The 21,696-nt window shown below is 36.1% G+C and overlaps 1 protein-coding gene across 3 annotated transcripts in view; it reads left to right on the forward strand.

The window, feature by feature from the left end:
* The window catches only part of LOC131990040 (broad substrate specificity ATP-binding cassette transporter ABCG2-like), a 28,352-nt gene that overhangs the window by 5,314 nt on the left and 1,342 nt on the right, over positions 1-21,696 (forward strand). The window contains exons 2-17 of one of the 3 annotated variants that reach the window (XM_059355426.1): positions 984-1,057; positions 2,076-2,206; positions 6,761-6,820; positions 8,346-8,460; positions 9,841-9,993; positions 11,999-12,156; positions 12,256-12,358; positions 14,686-14,734; positions 14,825-14,926; positions 15,010-15,114; positions 16,535-16,683; positions 17,336-17,418; positions 17,746-17,835; positions 19,549-19,673; positions 20,026-20,180; positions 21,061-21,150. In XM_059355426.1, coding sequence (XP_059211409.1) covers positions 1,001-1,057; positions 2,076-2,206; positions 6,761-6,820; positions 8,346-8,460; positions 9,841-9,993; positions 11,999-12,156; positions 12,256-12,358; positions 14,686-14,734; positions 14,825-14,926; positions 15,010-15,114; positions 16,535-16,683; positions 17,336-17,418; positions 17,746-17,835; positions 19,549-19,673; positions 20,026-20,180; positions 21,061-21,150 — 1,725 coding nt within the window. In that variant the 5' untranslated portion in view covers positions 984-1,000. Of the gene's footprint in view, positions 1-983; positions 1,058-2,075; positions 2,207-6,760; positions 6,821-8,345; positions 8,461-9,840; positions 9,994-11,998; positions 12,157-12,255; positions 12,359-14,685; positions 14,735-14,824; positions 14,927-15,009; positions 15,115-16,534; positions 16,684-17,335; positions 17,419-17,745; positions 17,836-19,548; positions 19,674-20,025; positions 20,181-21,060; positions 21,151-21,696 lie in introns of those variants that run through there. The other 2 variants (XM_059355424.1, XM_059355425.1) reach the window with 2 other exon arrangements.

Consider the following 21,696-nt stretch of genomic DNA (forward strand, 5'->3'; position numbering starts at 1 on the left):
TAAAAGTAGGACAGATCTGCTAACGTTAGCTTAAATTCTGATATGGGACCGCACACAGTGGATTAGTTTGTCTTCTCTAACCTGTAAAACTCACAAAATACTGTAGTCAGCTAAATAGTCCAGGGTTTAGGGGCAAAAACAACAACTTTGGCTGGATCCTAAACTTCAGCTAATGTAATAAAAAATTGGACAGAGCTGCTAACGTTAGCTTAAATTTGGATATCTGTCTTTCTCTGAGCTGTAACCATAGACTGTATAAATCCTGTAACCTGGCAGAATAATGTTGCTCGCTAATAAATTGCTTGGCTTTGGAAAAAGAGTTATGGGAGTTTAAACTTCATTTATTTATTTAGGCTAATATAAAGTATGACAGAGCTGCTAATGTTATCTTAAACTTTGATAGAGCATCCAGGAGCAGCAAGAACACGTTGGTTTTATTTATCTTTAACTAAAATTCTATTAATAATCCTACAAAAATAACGCAGCTAGCTCATTGACCTTGGAGGTAAACACTGTTACTTTTATAAGATAGTTAGCCAAGTATGCTACCTTTAGCCACTTAAGGGACATAAACAAAGTTTTGATCCGTTATTTATAATTTGGCTTTTGGAAAATTAATAGTAAGAGTCACAACCCTCCAACTCCTTTTTAAATGTAAAGTAATTTTTTTTACTTTAACTTTTTCCATGCAGTATGTTTTGAAATAATTACTCAGGTTATCCGAACGCTAATCCTGATAGCTGGTTTCACGCGGTTACTGTTAAACTTTTAAACATTTACTTAAGAAAAATCAGTGTTGCTTCTAAAGATCACACTTTAATTATCAGGACAACGATGAAAACATTGAAATTAATTAATTCATAACAAGATACATAATTAAAAGCTTTCTGTTTTTTTAGTTTTTTTAGCTTTTCTGTTTTTTTTTTTGTTTTTTTCTGTTTTTTTTTACTAGCAGCTAGTAAAATGTTTCTGTGACGTTTCAGGAGGAGATCGGTCAAAGATGCCGGACAGCAAAGTGACGGTGGAGCTGGGGCTGAATGGAGCCTCTAAACACCAGGTACCTTCCTTTTCTTTATGTCTGTTCGGATTTTAAAAATTCAGCCCTCCGAAAAGGCTCGACAGGAAGCACACTGAAGCAATAACTCGTGTTTTATCCTTGGTCTTCTTTTATTTGTTACAAAATGACCACAGGTGACCACAGGTCATAAACCTGAAATGATTAATACAAAAACAACAAGTTACATACAATAATATTAATGAAATTGTAGCTTTAAATAGCTATTTTTACTTTTTACATTAAACAAGCATTTACTCTTTTTAAATATTATTATATTTTATTTTATTATTTATTTATTATTATTATTTATTCATTTATTTATTATTTATTATTTTATATATTTTATATATATTTTTTTTTATTATATTATTATTATAATATATAATGTATTCTTATGAATTAAAGTAATGAATTGCAGTAACATAGTAACCCAAAAACTTAAACACAGTGTCTTAGCTAAACATTAGCAGTTAACTGCTAGCAACACCTAACCAAGTGCTAGCCTGAAAGCTAATGAAGTTAGCCCTATGCTAACGGGTGTTAGTGACAATGCTAACGCAAGCTAGCGGCGATGCCAACGCTAACCGCGAGCGCTAAATAACACTCTCAAGCCTGCCTAACAGTGCAGTAAACATCAACAATATTATATTTATAAGACACACATTTAGAGCTACAAATAATGATAAATAATAAACGTCTTGAGATATATATATATATATATATATATATATATAATTTTTTCAATTATTTCTATGGATATTTTAAATATAATTTCTAATCATTTTCTTTGCCGTAGTTTCAAAGTTATTTATTTTTTACATTTTACTTTATTTATTCATTTATACATTTTTTTAAAAGATATTTCAAATTTTGTTATTCGGAGTGGATTTTACCGAATATTCTTAACTCTAAAGAAAATTATTAGATTTTTACTAAAAAGCAATTAGCAAAAAATAAATGTCTTGACAATGTCGACACACATTTTGGAAAGTTTCGGGGTGAATTAACGGTGTTTCAGTCTGCAGGTGCGGGCCAGCAGCGGCGCGGCGCCACCGTTAGCTTCCACAACATCAACTACAAGGTGAAAGTGGGAGGAGGCTGTCTGTGTGGAAAGAAGGGTACGACCAAAGACATCCTCATCGACCTCAAGTGAGTACACTGACACACGCCTGTATGGAAGTAAATCTGTGTCATCGGAGTTTGAAATAAAAAAGACGTTGAATTTCTAGCACTGAATATTTCTGCATTGAAATTATGTATCTGAATGTTTTTCTGCGTTAAAATTCAACCACAAAAAATTAAACCGCAAAAAATTCAACCTAAAAATTTGCGTTTGAATTTTTTGCGGTTGAATTTTTTGAGGTTGAATTTTTAACGTTGAAAAACATTCAGATACATAATTTCAATGCATGGGCTAGAAATTCAACCGCAAAAAATTCAACCGCAAAAATTTAAAATGCAAATTTTTAGGTTGGATTTTTTGCGGTTGAATTTTTTGAGGTTGAATTTTTTGCAGTTGAATTTTTTGCGGTTGAATTTTAACACTGAAAAACATTCAGACGCATAATTTCAATGCAGAAATATTCAGTGCTAGAAATTCAACGTCTTTTTTATTTCAAACTCCGATGACACAGATTTACTTCCATACGCCTGACATTTCAATCAGAAACCACCTTCCTGATATTGAAACCGCGCCACTTAACTCGTTGACCCGCTAATCTGGCTTTGGTCGTCCAACTTTCTGGAGGTAAACGTGACTCGATCAAGGCCCGCACGGATCAAATGGCGTGTTCGGAGGCAAAGGAAGGAAGTTTTCTTTGTCCAGAAACTTACTGGCTTGTGAGAAAACAATGAGTCTCTGCTTGAAGCAACAAACAGACACAGATGCAGGATGCTGAACTGCCTCCACTGAGAAAGTTCAGGGTGTTACGCTCACAGAAACGTGTTGGATAACCATGACCCTTGGCACAGACACTCATGGTCATCAGAGGGTGAACCCCACATCCTCGATTTTCCTCAAAGGTTCAAATTTTTGCATGTTTAACCCTTTGATGCTCAACATATTGACCCCCCCTTCTAATGCACAACATGGGTCAAAAATGACCCGCCTTCATTTCCCATGTTATATAATTCTTGCTGTGTGTTTCTGTGCTCTATCTTTTGATATCAACTTATTTTATGATTGGATATTCCAAGAATTCTTTAAATATCTTGTTATTGATAACAAAAGATTATTATTTCCATTTTGCCTCTCATACTTCATGAAGAAAAAACGTTTTTGTATTATTACATAGCTAACTACTTGGCTAAGTAGCTTGCTAAGCTAACTACTTAGCCAAGAAGTCAGCTAAGTAGTTAGCTTAGCAAACTACTTAGCTAACTACTTAGCCAAGAAGTTACCTAAGTAGTTAGCTTAGCAAGCTACAGTTTTACAGTTTTAAGCCCTTTTTTAAAGGTGTCCACAGACTTTTTGGGGTTTTAGAGTTTCTTGTTCAGGTCATTGTTGTATAGTGGAGGCTTCAAATAAAGACCAAATTGGGAGTCTTTAAAATGGAACAATTACTCTCCAATATGCTGCAGTTTTACAAAGAACAACATAAAAAAGTAGACCAAAGGAGCCTCTGAAATCCTGCATTCAAGCTGTTAGCCTCAACAGGTGACTTCCTGCTTTCAAAATAAAAGTATTCCTCTTAACACAAATTCATATTGATTCTCAATTTTACCAACAGCAGGTAATATTTCCTCACATATTTCATGTTAATGGCATTTTTTTTATATTTCCTATGAACTAAAAAACAAATGACGTTCAAACGAAACAATTCAGAGTTCTGTTTTGTGTTTTGTTTATTCATTGAGCTTTAGTTTGAACTCACCAAGAGGTCACATATTCTGTGTTATAATCTGCACATATAAACCCTTAAAATCTTTCATTATGACCTGTTATGAAAATGATCAAAGTCTTTAATTATGTATTATGAAAAATGCAGTGGGCCAAAGTGCAGTGTGTGCGTTGGGTTTATAGCGGCTGGTATCTCTGGTATTTTATTGTTCAGCATGTGTAATCATTGACCAGCTGAACTCAAAGTTGAAGGTTGGTTCAGAGTGTTTTTTAAAGAAACGTTGGAGCGTTTACTGCTTCACGTGAGAGTGTCTGTCACCTGTCCCGTCAGCGTGTTTTCCAACCCAGAGCTTATGAAAAACCTCCATATTTTATGATTGTGCACAGAACGATCTGACCTTTTAGTCCTGGGAATCTAAACTCTGCAACTTCTCTGGAATCCAACAGTTTCATCATCCTTCAAACACAAAGAGAACACAAACCACATATTCTTTTTCAGGTTTCCTTTGGCTAAAAATGTACATTTACAGCAGGTAGGAGTGTCTCCTACCTGGTTGTGGCTTGACAGGAGCAACTGTTTATCTGAGGAGGCAGGAAGTTAAACATTTGGTTTGTATTTGTAGGTTAAACATCTGGAGCACTGCAAAAAAAAGCCAACTTGTAGGCTATTTTTTTGCCTAAAACAGTGATTTAAGTTGGTAAAACTTGGAAATATAAATTATTATATAAAAATAAGAAACGTTAAGTGAAAGAAGTTTTCAAAAGACAAGACATCGAAAGAAAGTAAGGATACCAAAATAAGAGATTTTTAAAGACAGAAAAGATGCAAAAATAAGAAAGAAATGGAAAAAAAAAGAAAGAGAGAGGACACACAAAATAGAAAAATAAGATTAAAGAAATAAAGTTCCGTCATCTTGAACACATAAAGAAATGCAGCGTCATGTTTTCAGAGGTGAAAACAAAGTGCAGCGTCATGTTTTATGAGATTTGCTGACTCATGACTTGGCTGGAAAGTCGAAGTCATCAAAACAAAAGTCAGTTCAAGTTTAAAATTTCTAAAAATAACTGAAAATATCCTCAGCTCCTTCGAAGAACTTTTAAAAAATGATTTGAGGAAAATAAAAATTGATTTTGGAGGCTAAAACAAAACTGCGATGTCATGTTGTGATAATCTTAGAAACGTGTTTTTCTAGAATTTGCTGATTTATTTCAGGAGGAAGTCCTGATCCTGACTCAGCAAAAACGCCAAAATAAGATGAATCAAACTGTTTCCAAACAGCAGCTGAAATGTCTCAATTTACTCTCTTTGCATAAACCACAAAAATGACTTTCAGTTCCTCAAATTTATGAAACTACACCTAAAGGACAAAGTTCACCAACAGTCACGTCACAGGAACACAGAAGTGAAAACTGCTGTTTCAACACATATAAATACAGAGAGCTTTAGCTTAGCTTAGCATAAAGACTGGAAACAGGGGGAAACTGCTAGCCTGGTTCTCTACCAGCAACTATAGAACATCAAATCTGTTTAATCTGTTTGTTTTTAAAAAAATATATATAAGATATAAAAAAATATAAAAATTACAAATTGCTTTTTATATAGATATATTTTCAGCTAATCTTTATGCTCATTATAAATCACCTCATGCAACAAAAAATAATCAAATTTCCCAAAATGTCAAATTATTGTTTTTTCTTGATTTACAAATGCTTTATTATTATTATATATATATTTTTTTGTATTGTATTGTTATTAATTCTGTGTATTTTATTGCTGAATCTTTTCTATCTTTTTTGTACGGTGTCCTTGAGTGCCAAAAAAGGCGCCCCCAAATAAAAAAAAAATGTATTATTATTATTATTTTGTATTTTACATTTAATTATAAACCGCGACCCGGCCCCGGATACGCGGAAGAAAATGGATGGATGGATTATAAATATTATTATTATTATTATATTTATTTATTTTTACTTTTATTATTTAATTAATTATGAGGTCCTATGTCAGGAAAAAAATTAAAATTAAATAAAAAGCTTTTTTTTTTAAAAGGAAAAAAATTTATTCATGTGAATTACATTAGAATTAGTTTAATCATTTGCAAAAAATAATAAAATTTCCCAAAATGTCAAATTATTCCTTTTTCTTGATTTACAAATGCTTTATTAATTTGTATTTTACATTTAATTATAAATATTATTATTATTATTATATTTATTTATTTTAATTTTTATTATTTAATTAATTATGAGGTCCGATGTCAGGAAAAATATTTAAATTAAATAAAAAGCTTTTTTTTTTAAAGGAAAAAAATGTATTCATGTGAATTACATTAGAATTAGTTTAATCATTTATAGTGTGTATTTTCCTTGAAATGGCAAAGACAAGGAAAACATATAGAAAAAAACATTATTTTAAATTGTTTTCCTTTATTGTTGTTTATTTATTTCAAATTTGAACAGATCTGGTTCACCCCATTCATATAATAATAATAATAATAATAATAATAATATAATCATAAATAATAATAATACATCTTATTTGTAAGATGCTTAATAAGGTACTCAAAGACACTTTACATAATAAAAACAATTAGTAAGAAACAGTGTAAAGTTGTTATCAATTACAGCTACAACAACTAACGAGCGCAAAAAAATAATGATTAAAGCAGTTTGAAAAGCAGTTGGTAACCATTGCAGTATAAATATTAAAACTGCAAAAACTATTACAGTAAAAGTAAAAGCAATAAGAGAAAACACAAACAACAGTTACACTGAAAAAGGAGACTGAAAGGACTAAAAAGCAGATTTAAATATGAAAGTTAATCAGATTTAACATCTCTCTCTCTCTCTCTCTTCTCTCTCAGTGGGTTCATGAAGCCGGGGCTGAACGCCATCATGGGAGCGACGGGGAGCGGAAAGTCATCGTAAGTCTCTTTATTATTATTAGGGTCTCGGGGCAATCTCCCCAGCACTGGTCCCATACAGCAATAGCTGCATTCAATTTGCATTGAAGTGAATGGGACGGCCGACAAAAAATGAGCGAAAAAGAACAATAATTGGAGATTTTTAAACGTCTACTTCTCCGGCATAATTTCACCTAGAGACTCCATTTAAACTTTAAACAGTAGACACAAGTCTTGTGTATCGGTGTATTAATCCACGTTTCCATAGGTCATATAGTTTTTTATCAATCCCTGTTCAATGACCATGATCATTTTTGGAGAAATTCTGAGATTATAATGGGTGTGTATTGCACGGAATGTTCGTGTCACAGTGTGTGACATCATCGCCAGAGTGTAGAGGGAGAGGAAAAACTGTCAAAAAATAAATTTGAAAACTGCGCTCCAGGCCGCAAATTCCACTCTACAGAAATAATTTATACATAGAAACGTAGGAAAATTAGTCTTCTCCCTCACAATCCTCTGGTAAAGCTGTCAGAGTTATAGTTTGGGCGTAGGACGCACAGATGATCCACCAACACCACCAACAGCCTCATTGGCTCCATATTAAAAACGCAGGGAGATTTCGGAAAAAGGGAAGATGGAACAGTTTTTTTAGATCGCTCTAACAAAGCTATTTTTTAATTTTTCTTAAAAAAAACCATATGTAGACGTTCAGGAAGAAGTCAGGACGCTCAAAGTGAAGTCGGATCAATGATAGGTATTATGGTTTTGCCAAAAATGTTTTCTGTTCGAGGCCAGAAATTTCACTCTGCCCACCTCTGGCTGCTGTCACTCTGCCAGAAGATTCCACAGCTGTTAATGCTGTTGATTGCTCTGCTCTGATTGGTCGACCCAAGCTTTGATGTTTTGATGCTTTGATGTGATTACAGTTACAGATACACGCACGCACATTTTGAGGTTAAAGGTTAAAGGTCATAGGTTGCTGTATAAATAAATACTTGAAGAGGAATGCTTGTTGTAGGTGTGCTCCTTGTATATTATATAGTATCATAACATTACTAGTATTAATTGTTTGAAATCTCTGAAGAATCTCATCATAGTGTACACACACCGGCAGTAGCCCCCGTGGCTCTTTCAGAATTTCCCCAGAGGAAATTTTCTAGTTAGTATTATTGTTGCTCATGCATGCTCCCTTTTCATTTATTTATTTATATATATATATATAAATATGTTTATATTTTATAAATATATATTATATATAATAATAATAATAATGTGTATATATATATTCATATTTTTATTATTTTATTTTATTATTATTATTTTATTTATTTATTCTATTTACATTTTAGTAGTACCGCTTTCTCTGCCTAATGATACATAATATTTATTATCATATATTAATACTTAACTACTAGATCTATAACTGACGCATGCACACATGCATGCACACACACACACACATTGCACAATAAAAATTAAATAATAAAATAAAATGAATAAAAATAAGAGCTTGCTGTCTTTAACGGGACACGTTTGTCTTCAGGTTTCTGGATGTCCTGGCAGCCAGAAAGGACCCGGCAGGTCTGACCGGAGAAGTCCTGATCGACGGAGCTCATCAGCCTCCGAACTTCAAGTGTCTGTCCGGATACGTGGTGCAGGTGGGTGAGACGGACAGGAAGTCAGACAGGAAGTCAGACAGGAAGTCAGTCTGCAGGAGCCAATAGGTTGGCTTTGATTCAGGAGGGCTTCCTGCCCGGGACAGGAAGGACCAATAAGGGAACAATGAGAGCGGCTTCTTCGGCCCGAAATGAGTGAAAGTGCACGTTTAGTCTAGACGGATTTCAGAATAAAGGCCTCCTATAGGAAGTGAGGAGCATTTATGGGTACAAGTCAGGAACCGGCCTACCTTACATATCTCAAGGGTGCTGAGTCCAAAAAAAATGGTTCCCAAGCAAAATTTTGAGGTTTTGACCTTCTAATTTGTATCAAATGGCCACCAATTGCCCATCTTGCTCAGTCATTGGACCATTTCCCCTTAGTTTTTTTGTAAGTAGGCAATCAAAGATGAGGAAATTAAGTTTCTGGATCTATAGTCTAGAGTCAGAGCAAGGATATAGTGCAGGCTCAGTGTCTTTTTTTTATATATATATATATATATATATATATATATATGCAAAATACCAACTGGAACATTTAAAAGTGATATTGATTGAATATTTATGTCGGCCTTAAAAAAAACACACAAATAATGCTTAATTTAACCTTAAAAGTTGGTATTTTGCATATATGTACACTACTGGTCAAAAGTTTTAGAACACACCAACTTTTCCAGAATTTAATTGAAAATGATGCAGTTTAATGTCTCAGTCTACTCTGAAATTAATGCACATTTGCAACATTTAAAATTCTTCATTGAGCATGATAGTGTTTTGAAAGTAAAAAAAAGATTCAAAATCACATTTTATGTTGGACTAAAGGACTAAAAAAAGACACAAAATGACAAAAAAAAGACACAAAATGACTTGTATAATTCTGAAATGTACATTATTTTCCAGTTTTGGTTAAGCTTACCTTTTTTTATTTACCTCTGGCAGTTCACCACTTACCTTTGGACCCTTTCAAGCTGTTCATTTGACTTGAACTGCTTGAATTTCAATAAAAAACTGGAAAAGTTGGGGTGTTCTAAAACTTTTGACAGGTAGTGTACATATACATAAAAAGACAGTGAGCCTCCACTATATCCTTGCTCTGACTCTAGACTATAGATCCAGAAACTTAATTTCCTCATCTTTGATTGCCTACTTACAAAAAAACCAAGGGGAAATGGTCCAACGACCAATGGCAGCCATTTTGATATGCAAATGAGAGTCAAAAACTCAAAATTTAGCTTGGGAACCATTTTTTTGGATTCAGCACCCTTGGAATAAGTAAAGTAGGCCGGTTCCTGACTTATACCCATAAATGCTCCTCACTTTCACTTCTTGGACCATTCCGTCTGGACTAGTTTGAGTTGTTGGTTTTTGTTGGTTGTTTGTCAGGACGACGTGGTGATGGGAACGCTGACCGTCAGGGAGAACTTCACCTTCTCCGCCGCGCTGAGACTCCCAGCCAGCGTCTCTCAGGAGGAGAAGGACCAGAAGGTCAACAGACTGATCCAGGAGCTGGGACTGGGCCGGGTGGCCGACTCCAAGGTGAGAAAAACCATCACTGACGTTATTATGGACGACAGGAAGGAGAACGAAACGGATTTCTGGTGTGGTTTTGTCAAAAAAGACAAAAAAAAGTGGCCAAAAAGTAAGACCCCAAAATAAAAATTCAGATAGCTAGCGGCTAACTGATGCTAGCGGCTAACTGATGCTAGCGGCTAACTGATGCTAGCGGCTAACTGATGCTAGCGACCAACTGATGCTAGCGGCTAACTGATGCTAGCGACCAACTGATGCTAGCGGCTAACTGATGCTAGCGGCTAACTGATGCTAGCGACTAACTGATGCTAGCGACTAACTGATGCTAGCGGCTAACTGATGCTAGAGACTAACTGATGCTCGGCTAACTGATGCTAGCGGCTACCTGATGCTAGCGACCAACTGATGCTAGCGACCAACTGATGCTAGTGGCTAACTGATGCTAGCAGCTAACTGATGTTAGCGACTAACTGATGCTAGCGGCTAACTGATGCTAGCGGCGCTGCTTGTTACAGCTACAAGAGTAGCCATTAGCGTATCAATGCTAACTCAAAATTGTGGTTGCAACATTAGCTGACATTTCATAGCGGCGTTACAATCGTGCTAATTCAGCACATTGCAGAAGTTAGCAGAAGTAAGGATTAAAAGTTATTACAATGTGAAATTATAAGTTAGTACAACCTACAGTTGAGTTGACAAAAATCTGAATTCAGAGTTGAGCAAACTCAAAAACAAAACTTAAAATATTTAATTTAATTGTCCAACATAAAATTTTATTGAAGTTTGTTGCCTTGAAATTTTGATTCACCCAACTTTTCTTTTTAATAATAATAAATAATATAAATATATATAAATAATAAGTGGCCAGAAAGTTAAAAAAAAGAAAGAAAAAGAGGAAATACAGATTACATCATAATAAACACCAAATCAAACTGCAGCATCATGGTTTCAGAGGTGAAAATAAACTTCAGAGTCATGTTTAGTGAGATTTGCTGACAGATGTTTGAAAGAGGGAAGTCCTGCGTTTCCCAACAGATTTATTGAAAATAAAAGTCATGCCAAAATAGAAAGAAAAATACGAAACTTCAAAAGAAAGAAGATTTTATAAGACAAGACTTCAAAAGGAAGTAGGGGATCACAAAAAAAAAAGGATATATAAATATGAGAGTTTGGAAGAAAGAGATACTTTGAAAGGACGCCAAATAAGAAAAGCTTTGAAGACAAAAAAACTTTGGAAGAAAGAAAAGATGTGAAATAAAAAGAAAAAATAAGAAATAAGATTTCAAAAGACAATACTTTTAAGGAAAAATAGACAATAAAAGTGGCCAGAAAGTAAAAAGAGAAAGAGGAAATACAGATTACATCATAATGAACACCAAATAAAACTGCAGCATCATGGTTTCAGAGGTGAAAATAAACTTCAGAGTCATGTTTAGTGAGATTTGCTGACAGATGTTTGACAGAGGGAAGTCCTGAGTTTCCCAACAGATTTATTAACCCTCCTGTTATGTTGCAGGTCAAATTGACCCATTTCAAAGTTTGAAAAAAATAAATAAAAAAATGTAAGTATTATTGGTTCATTTCATATAGCTGCATGTTTATATTACATAGATACTGTTACATGCTTAATCTCACCCTGAACAGAAGAGGGGAGTCGTGTTAATTTAAACAAACAATTTAAACATTTTCTTGTTGTATTCTCGTCTCAAAATGCACCAAAAGGCTTAATTTAAGGCTTAATTTAATTAACAATCAGAGGAATACACCCTGCCTCATGCATCTTGTCTAGTAATATGTTTTTTGTTTTTTTGTTGTTGTTTTTTTTTGTTTTTTTAAACTGTAATTATGTGTATACATTGTGAAGCACATTGAGTCTGCCTTGTGCATGAAATGCACTCTATAAATAAAGTTGAATTGAATAGTCTACGAAAAACAAACAAGATAGACAGAATGCAAACAAAAAAAAGAGAGAGGTCGAAAGTTGTGTGTGTGTGTGTGTGTGTGTGTGCAGGTGGGCACCCAGCTGATCCGTGGTATCTCCGGCGGTGAGAGGAAGAGGACCAACATCGGCATGGAGCTGATCATCGACCCGCCCGTCCTCTTCCTGGACGAGCCGACCACCGGGCTGGACGCCAGCACCGCCAACTCCGTTCTGCTGCTGCTCAAGAGGTTACACCACTGTTACTGGAGGTTACTGAACCTAAGAGTCACATTTATATGTCTACGGATGGGAGACAAACATGTTTTGTGTTGCGGTTTGTTGTTCAGGATGGCGAACAGCGGGCGCACCATCATCCTGTCCATCCACCAGCCGCGCTACTCCATCTACCGCCTGCTGGACAGCCTCACGCTGCTGGTCAACGGGAAACAGGTACAGCTCATACAAGATAGGTTTAATTGCATTTACTTTTCCTTTTTATCTTATTTTTTGAAATTTTCTCTCTCTCTTTTGTTTCTTCGATGTGCTTTGTTTCTTTCTTGATTCATTCCTGGTCTGTACCGGATACGTACCGGAAGCCCCATGTGTACTACCTCCTTTAACATACAGTCATGGAAAAAATTATTAGACCACCTTTTTCTTCAATATCTTGTTCATTTTAATGCCTGGTACAACTAAAGGTAAACTTGTTTGGACAAATATAATGATAACAACAAAAAGAGCTTAATAAGCTCTTGAATATTGATAGGCCGGTATAAGGTCGGACGGGGTGGGATGACAAGGAGCTCCGTCTTTGAGAGGTTAAGCTGAAGGTGGTGTTCTGTCATCCATGTGGAGATGTCCACAAGACAAGCAGAGATGTGGGCTGAGACCGTGGGGTCGTTTGGTGGGAAGGAAAGGAACAGCTGGGTATCGTCGGCGTAACAATGGTATGAGAAGCCATGATTGTGATGATTGTGCCAAGTGAGCTGGTGTAAATTGAGAAGAGAAGGGGGCCTAGCACTGATCCTTGAGGCATCCCAGTGGAAAGGTTTTTTTAGTTTGGACAGAATACCAAGTACTGAAATACCAAGTTCTGTGAGTGAAGAGAGGAGGATCTGGTGGTAAACAGTGTTGAAAGCTGAAGAGAGATCTAGCAACAAAAGAGCTGATGATTGGCCAGCTGCTTGAACCAGACGCAGACAGGAGTGCAGTTAGAGACAGGATCAGTCTCAGTAGAGGGACCCTGTTTGAAGCCAGACTGATTTGCATCGTACAGGTTGTTGTACAGGTTGTTCTCGGAAAGGAACCCGGAGACTTGGTTCAAGACTGTGCGCTCCAGAATTTTTGAGCTGTAAGTGAGGAGTTGATGATGTGTGTGATTGAGTTATTTACTGCCGAGGAAATTTGAAGGAGATTGGATGGTATCAGATCCAGTGGACAGGTGGTTGGTCGAGAGTCCAGCAGAAGTTTCAAGACCTCCTCCTCAGTCAGCGGCTGTTAAGAGATGAGGCAAGAGAGGAACAAAGAGTATCTGTGGCCTCATTAAAGCAAGTGATGAAAATTCCTTGGGAGGAGGCAGGTTGGTCAAGACCACGTTTGAGAGCTGGGTTGATGCAAGGGTCCAAAGGTTTTGACGAAAATAAATTTGAAGGAACTAGAGTGTCCTCCAGCAGAGAGACTGTGAACTGAATAAAGAAGTGGTCAGAAGGATGTAGGGGTGTGACCATCAAGTTTGCAGTGGAGCATTTGCGAGTCAAGATCAAGTAAAGTGTATTGCCCGCTCTTTAAGGTCAAAGGATGACAAAAGAGACAGGAAGTCAGAAGCCTGGGCTTTCTCAGTGTGGATGTTCATGTCTCCCATGGTAATCAGTGGTGTCTCCTCATCAGGGAGGGCCAAGAGTAGCATGTCAAGTTCTACAGCGAAGTTCTCAAGTTGACACCCTGGTGGTCGGTATATGATGACAACAAGTTTAACTGGAGATGTAAACCTCATTGCATGGTGTTCAAAGGAAGAGATGTTGCTGAGCAGAGACAGCTTGGTGGATATCCAGCTTTTACAGATGAGGGCACCAGTGCTGCATCTGCTTCCAACAGATCTTGGCGTATGGGAGAAGTTAGAGTCGACAGAGTGCTGCTGGTGTGGTGGTGTTTTCTGGGCGGATCCAGGTTTCAGTCAGAGCAAGCACTTGTAAATTGGATAGATTAACCAGCGCTTGGATGAATTCAGTCTTGTTTACAGCTGATTGGCAGTTCCATAAGCCGAAGGTGAAAGAAGAGTGAGTGGATGAGGCGTTCCTGAGTGTGGAAAGAGTCTCAGGGTTGCGTCGTCTGCGACAGGTTCTGTGTTTCCGGTAGCCATGAATGACAGGGATGCTGTCATAGCACATGTTGCCTGAATGAGTAGTAAAAGGAGTAGAAAGTGATTTACAGTCGATGTCCTTGCTTGGTGGACTCGCACAGGAAGACTCGCAGGTCTTTACCGAATTCGGTCTTCACACAATGAGGGCTGGTTCTCTTCTTAAGAGCCGGCAGAAGAGCCCGCCCCTTCGTGTCACTCAATCGAATTAGCCATTAGGTCCATATTTTAGACATTCTTTACAAAAACAAGAATGCATTTCACCTGAACCGGAGCCAGTTAACGGGCAAGAACCAAGATTTAATTTGAATTAATTGTGTTTAATTTCATATTCTTTCGTACTTGATTTTTGAAAAAAAAAGCCCTATTTACTGCATACTGACTTCAACTGGTAAACTCTTGTTTCTACTTTAATCTTCAGGTTTACCACGGCCCGGCTCCGAGTGCTCTGGAGTATTTCTCAGACATTGGTATGAACATTACATTAATCTACTATTACACAACATGATGTAAACGTGATGCACTTCGTTGAATTTGTTTTCTGGAACTTTATTTACCAGGATACACCTGTGAGCCGCACAACAACCCTGCCGACTTCTTCCTGGACATCATCAACGGAGACTCGACGGCCGTCACCCTCAGTAACATGGACAAAGACGACAGTGTGTTAAAGCTTTAAAAATATGTTATTAAATTTTTTTTTATTTGTTCTGAGGATTCTGAACTAATTTTTCTTCCCTTTCAGATCCAGATTCAGACACGGTGTCGTTGTCCAGACGGGGAATCGAAGACAAACTCGTAGAGGAATACAGAAACTGCCACTACTACAAACAGACCAAAGCAGAGCTCGGTATGTACAGAAACCACCACAGGGTCGATCTCTTTATGCGAACAGGGAATTGGTACATACAGCAAATTTTAGTAGCTGTACAAAGAGTAGCTGTTTAAACAAACTGCGTCTGGATGACTGCCTGTACACACTAACGTCTACTTCTCCGGCATAATTTCACCTAGAGACTCCATTTAAACTTTAAACAGTAGACACAAGTCTTGTGTATCGGTGTATTAATCCACGTTTCGATAGGTCATATAGTTTTTTATCAATCCCTGTTCAATGACTATGATCATTTTTGGAGATATTCTGAGATTATAATGGGTGTGTATTGCACGGAATGTTCGTGTCACAGTGTGTGACATCATCACAGAGTGTAGAGGGAGAGAAGAAACTGTCAAAAAATAAATTTGAAAACTGCGCTCCAGGCCGCAAATTCCACTCTACAGAAATAATTTATACATAGAAACGTAGGAAAATTAGTCTTCTCCCTCACAATCCTCTGGTGAAGCTGTCAGAGTTATAGTTTGGGCGTAAGACGCACAGATGATCCACCAACACCACCAACAGCCTCATTGGCTCCCATATTAAAAACGCAGGAAGATTTCAGAAAAAGGGAGATGTAACAGTTTTTTTAGATCGCTCTAACAAAGCTATTTTTTCATTTTTCTGTAAAAAAAAATCATATGTAGACGTTCAGGAAGAACTCAGGACGCTCAAAGTGAAGTCGGATCAATGATAGGTATTATGGTTTTGCCAAAAATGCTTTCTGTTCAAGGCCAGAAATTCCAGTCTGTCCACCTCTGGCTGCTGTCACTCTTTCATTAACAGGTCTCAGTTAATTCTGTTGATTGCTTTGATCTTTGATGTGATTACAGTTACAGATACACACACACACACACACACACACACACATTTTGAGGTTAAAGGGCATAGTTATAAATCTCTGAAGAATCTCATCATAGTGTACACACACCGGCAGTAGCCCCCGTGGCCCTTTCAAAATTTCCCCAGAAGAAATTTTCTAGTTCAGTACTACAAACCCAAAATAAACAGATTTTGCTGTAAATGAATTGCAATTAACTGACAAAACTGTATGCAGAAATGACAAAAACATGATGCTGATGTATAAAAAGTCTGAATTCACACTTTGTCATGTCTGTCTGCAAGATGATAAGCAAACAACTCTTAAAATGACTCTTTTCTGAAGGGACTTTGGTTTGTCTGGAGCTGTGCTATGCAGGAGATCTGTGCAATTTTAACTTTTGAGTCTGTCTGTATTTTATATATTGTTTCTAATTTTTATATTTCATCTTGTTTAAATTGTTAATACTTTTATATTTCTTCTGGTTTATATTGCTTGTTTACTATTTATTCTTATTTTATTGATGCTTCAACAATTAATATTTTATTAATTACCACGTTGTGTGTCCCTCAGAAAGGATCATTCAGGGCAAAGAGTCGACCACCGTCACCAGAACCTCCAGAACCATCACCTACAACACAGGCTTCCTGACCCAGTTCAGATGGGTTCTCAAGAGAACGTTCCGCAACCTGATGCTCAACCCCCAGACCTCCGTCGCTCAGGTACCGGCCCCCAGAGGGAACCTGATAAAGATCTACTGGCTTTCATATCAGTATAAAGGGGAAAGGAAACTTTGTGGGGACCCAAACCAGTTTATTTACTGATTAAACTGTCTTCTATAACACCAGGATGTTTTTTAACATAACCTTAGTCCAGTAGTTCTCAACCTTTTTGAGTCGCGACCCCCAATTTAACATGCATGTTGTCCGTGACCCCCACTCACTGAACACAATCTCACACACACACAGTTCAGATCATACAAAAAAGAGACAAAATGACAAAAAATGACACAATATATATATATATATATAATATATATAATACATGTTGAAATGTAAAAATATATGTGGGAATAACAAACTAAATACATGACAAGTGTAGAAATAAATGAATACAGAAATACCTAAATAAAAAATAAAATACATTTTTAAAAATAATATAATTTCCATGTATTGTTTCGCTCTTATTTTCATATCTGTTTTTATTTTTTTTATATTTATTCATTTATTTATCTATTTCTTAAAAAAAGTCTTCTTAAGTCGTTTTTTGTTGTTTGTTTTGGAATTCATTTTCAGCTTCCTGAAATGTCAAAAATCTTTAAGTAATTTTCAACCGCGACTAATGATAATGTGTTTTTGTGTTGTTGTGGTTTAGTTAGCGGTGACCGTGTTCCTGGCGCTCGTCGTAGGAGCCATTTTCTTTGACGTCAAAGAGGATCCGAGTGGGATGCAGAACAGGTATTTTATTTCATTAAAAATGTCAAATTCAGTATCTGGTGCTGCTGCTTCCATCAACAAGTCATTTAGTTTTCTTTTTTTAAAGATGTAATTCCTACGGAAGCACATTGCATTCACTGGATAAAAAAAAAAATAGACACCTTTTCTCATAACTACGAGATCCTGATCTCGTAGTTATGAGAAAAGATCTCGTAATTATGAGATAAGATCTCGTAATTATGAGATAAGGTGCTTCCGTAAATTCCTACTTTTACAATAAAAAAAAAAGTTTTAAAAAATGAAATGGTTTTACTGTGTTAAACTGTATTTGTGTGTTTGTGTCTCCAGGTTCGGCGCTCTCTTCTTCATCACGGTGAATCAGTGTTTCAGCTCGCTGTCGTCTGCTGAACTCTTCATCTCAGAGAGGAAACTCTTCATGTGAGCTTCACACTCAGACTTTTAAACTATCAACACATTAATCCCTGTTACCCTAAAAACAAGCTAATGAAACTCAATGAAACCACTAAACTTTTGTGTGTTTTGTTCCTGCTCACTTAAAGTTGGTTAAATGTTGTAATTGTCACTTACTGTTGGTTTTCTTCAGATAGAAAGCAGATTTGAGTGCCTTTAGTGTCTGCTGTGAGTCCTTTCATGGTGTAATAAGTCATTATTTTTTACTTGATTTACTTTTATTTTTATAATTAGGGCCCGAGCAGGCAACGACCTGCGAGGTCCCTATTGTATTACGAATGATTATTTATTTACTTTTACTTTTACGTTTTATCATTTCCACCCATCCCAACATCAACAGTTAATCCCTAGTCTACTTGGGGACACAACATATTTGGAAGCTCTTTTGGGATTTTTAAAAAAAAAGCACACACACCAACAAACAGCAGCACAAACACTTAAACAGGGACTTCATGGTGCATTCAGTTTCAAGCTGTTTTAAAGTCTCCTCCTCACCATCTAATAACACTAATTTACAAAGCAAAGCACAAAAAAAATGCAAAAAGTTTTACGGAAATAGTCTTTCACCCTCCAGATAGAAGTAAAGTGCAGAAACATCAGAATTCAATAAAAAATGCACATAAACATTTTTACGCTTGCTTGAGTAGTTTTATGTCTTTTTCTAAAAAATGGTCAATATGCTAAGGGTGAAATCCAAATGATGATTCTTCTAGATGAGATTCATTAATGCAGTAGTTCTCAACCTTTTTGAGTCGCGACCCCCAATCTAACATGCATATTGTCCGTGACCCCCGCTCACTGAACACAATCTAACAGTTCAGATCATACAAACTCAGTTGATACAACAAATTTTGGACAAATAATGAAGCACAAAATGACCCAAAAAAGAAACAAAATGAACAAAAAAAGACACAAAATGACCAGAAAAGACACAAAATGATCAAAAAAGACACACATTGACCACAAAATGATCAAAAAAAGACACAAAATGACCAGAAAAGACACAAAATGATCAAAAAAGACACATAATGACCAAAAAAGACACAAAATGATCAGAAAAGACACAAAATGATCAGAAAAGGCACAAAATGACCAGAAAAAACACAAAATGACCAAAAAAAGACACAAAATGACCAGAAAAAACCACAAAATGACCAAAAAGACACAAAAGGACCCAAAAAAGACATAAAATGACCAAAAAAGGGCACAAAATGACCCAAAAAGACATAAAATGACCAAAAAAAGACACAAAATGACCAAAAAAGACACAAAATGACCAGAAAAAACACAAAATGAACAAAAATAGACACAAAATGACCAAAAAAAGACACAAAATGATCAAAAAAAGACACAAAATGACCAGAAAAGACACAAAATGACCAAAAAAAGACACAAAATGACCAAAAAAAGGTACAAAAAGACCAAAACAGATATAAAATGACAAAAAAAGACACAATGTCCAAAAAAAGACACAAAATGACCAAAAAAGACACAAAATGACAAAAAAACAAACACAAAATGACCAAAACACATGAACACATGAACACTTTAACACAGTGGAGACAGAGCTGACTTCCAAAATGATTTGGCGACCCCCAGAAATCATCTCGCGACCCCAATTGGGGTCCCAACCCCAAGGTTGAGAATAGCTGCATTAATGAACCTTTTGTGTGTTTTCAGTCACGAGTACATCAGCGGTTACTACCGCGTGTCCGTGTACTTCCTGTCTAAGATCCTGTCTGACATCATCACGCTGAGGACGATCCCCGCCATCGTGTTCAGCTGCGTGGCGTACTTCATGGTCGGTGGGTATCAACACACACACACACACACTGTAACACCACGATTTTACTGGAAAAAAAAGGTTAAAAGAGTGTGTTTCTTCCATTCTATATTTATGTATTTATTTTATTTAGTTATGCTGTAAATATTTAATAGTTAATTTATTATTTTGATTTTTCTGTGTTTTTCTTCCATTCTATATTTATGTATTTTTTTAATTTAGTTATATTGTACATGTTTTTATAGGGTTTTTTTGTTGTTCTTTTAGATTTTTATTATAATTTATTTTTCCATTCTACTTGTATGTGTTTTTCCATTGCTTACTATTTAATGTTGCCTCTCCTGATGTTTCCTGGTGCTTTGTTTTGTTTCCAGGCTTTAAGCCGACAGTGGGAGCATTCTTCGTCTTCATGTTCACCGTGGCGCTGGTCGCCTACACCGGCACCGCCATGGCGCTCGCCATCTCCGCCGACCAGACAGTGGTCGCCATCGCCAACATCTTCATGACCATCGCCTGCGTCTTCATGATGGTGACCTACACACACACACACACACACACACACACACACAAACACTCAGACAGGGACTTCATGGTGCATTCAGTTTCATTTCGTTAACGTGTAGTTGTATTATCCTCCTACCAATCTAGTGGCTCTTTTTTTGTTGTTGGATCCAAATTGACTTGTGAAATATGTTAAATAAATAATTAAATTTTTGAATATTGCCATAGTGTAGTACATTACCCAAAAATATGGAGGTTATATATATATATATATACAGTTAATCCACATGAAGTTGGAATAAAATATGTTTTACTTCTTTCCATGAAATGATTGTGACGATGTGATTTATTCTTGACAATTAAAGTGTATATCTTCTCAAAACTGTATTAATCTATATCACAATGACAGTGAACCCACAATAACAGAGGATTGTGTCTGAAAACAAAATCATTCCAATTAAATGGGCAACCGTGTACCATGTAACCCATCTTTTTTATTCATTTTTAATTGAAAATCGTCTTATGAGAGTGAAAGCTTTCAAGGCCTAAAAGCACTGATTTTTATTTTATTTTACAAACTTAGCCTTAATAATTTCATGCCAAAATCATCAGTGGTGAAAAATAAAAAAAATGATTTTGAGAACTGTGAAGTGTACACTTACCTTACAAATCAAGAATATAGTGAATTAAAAAGGAAGTATTAATTGGCACATTAACTTCAATAAGAACAGAATAATAATTATTATTTTTTAACACTATATATACTATAAATAACTATAGAAGAAAATTTTGCTGGAAGTTCTCCTAACGCACATATAAAAAAACATGAAAACACCCAGACTTCATTCACATTGTTGTTGTTTTAAAGAAAGAAATACTTTTCATTTCTTACCAGTTTTTTTCTGCAGATCTTTGCAGGTTTGCTGGTGAATCTTCCCTCCATCGTCAGCTGGCTCTCCTGGTTGAAGTATCTGAGTATACCGCGATACGGCCTCGGGGTACGTACACACACACACACACACACACACACACACAAATATACAAATATACACTGTAAAAAATAATCTGTTAAATTTACGGTAAAATACCGGCAGCTGTGGTTGCCAGAACTTCACCGTAAAAATGACAGTGAGTGGATTTTCTATTCTAAATTTAAATGTAAATATCAGCAAAAACTGTAATTTAGACTGAGTATTCCTGTTATTTTTAGGGTAATTGTGTCATTCATTCACACATCATGGTATTTCTCCATAATTTTGTGTATGTTGTGTTGTGATGTGATGTGATGTGATGTGATGTGATGTGTTGTGTTGTGTTGTGTTGTGTTGTGTTGTGTTGTGTTGTGATGTGATGTGATGTGTTGTGTTGTGTTGTGTTGTGTTGTGATGTGTTGTGTTGTGTTGTGTTGTGTTGTGTTGTGATGTGTTGTGATGTGATGTGATGTGTTGTGTTGTGTTGTGTTGTGTTGTGTTGTGATGTGATGTGTGTATGTTGTGTTGTGATGTGTTGTGTTGTGTTGTGTTGTGTTGTGATGTGTTGTGTTG

The sequence above is a fragment of the Centropristis striata genome, chromosome 17 (genome assembly GCF_030273125.1).
Source record: "Centropristis striata isolate RG_2023a ecotype Rhode Island chromosome 17, C.striata_1.0, whole genome shotgun sequence".
Lineage (NCBI taxonomy): Eukaryota > Metazoa > Chordata > Actinopteri > Perciformes > Serranidae > Centropristis > Centropristis striata.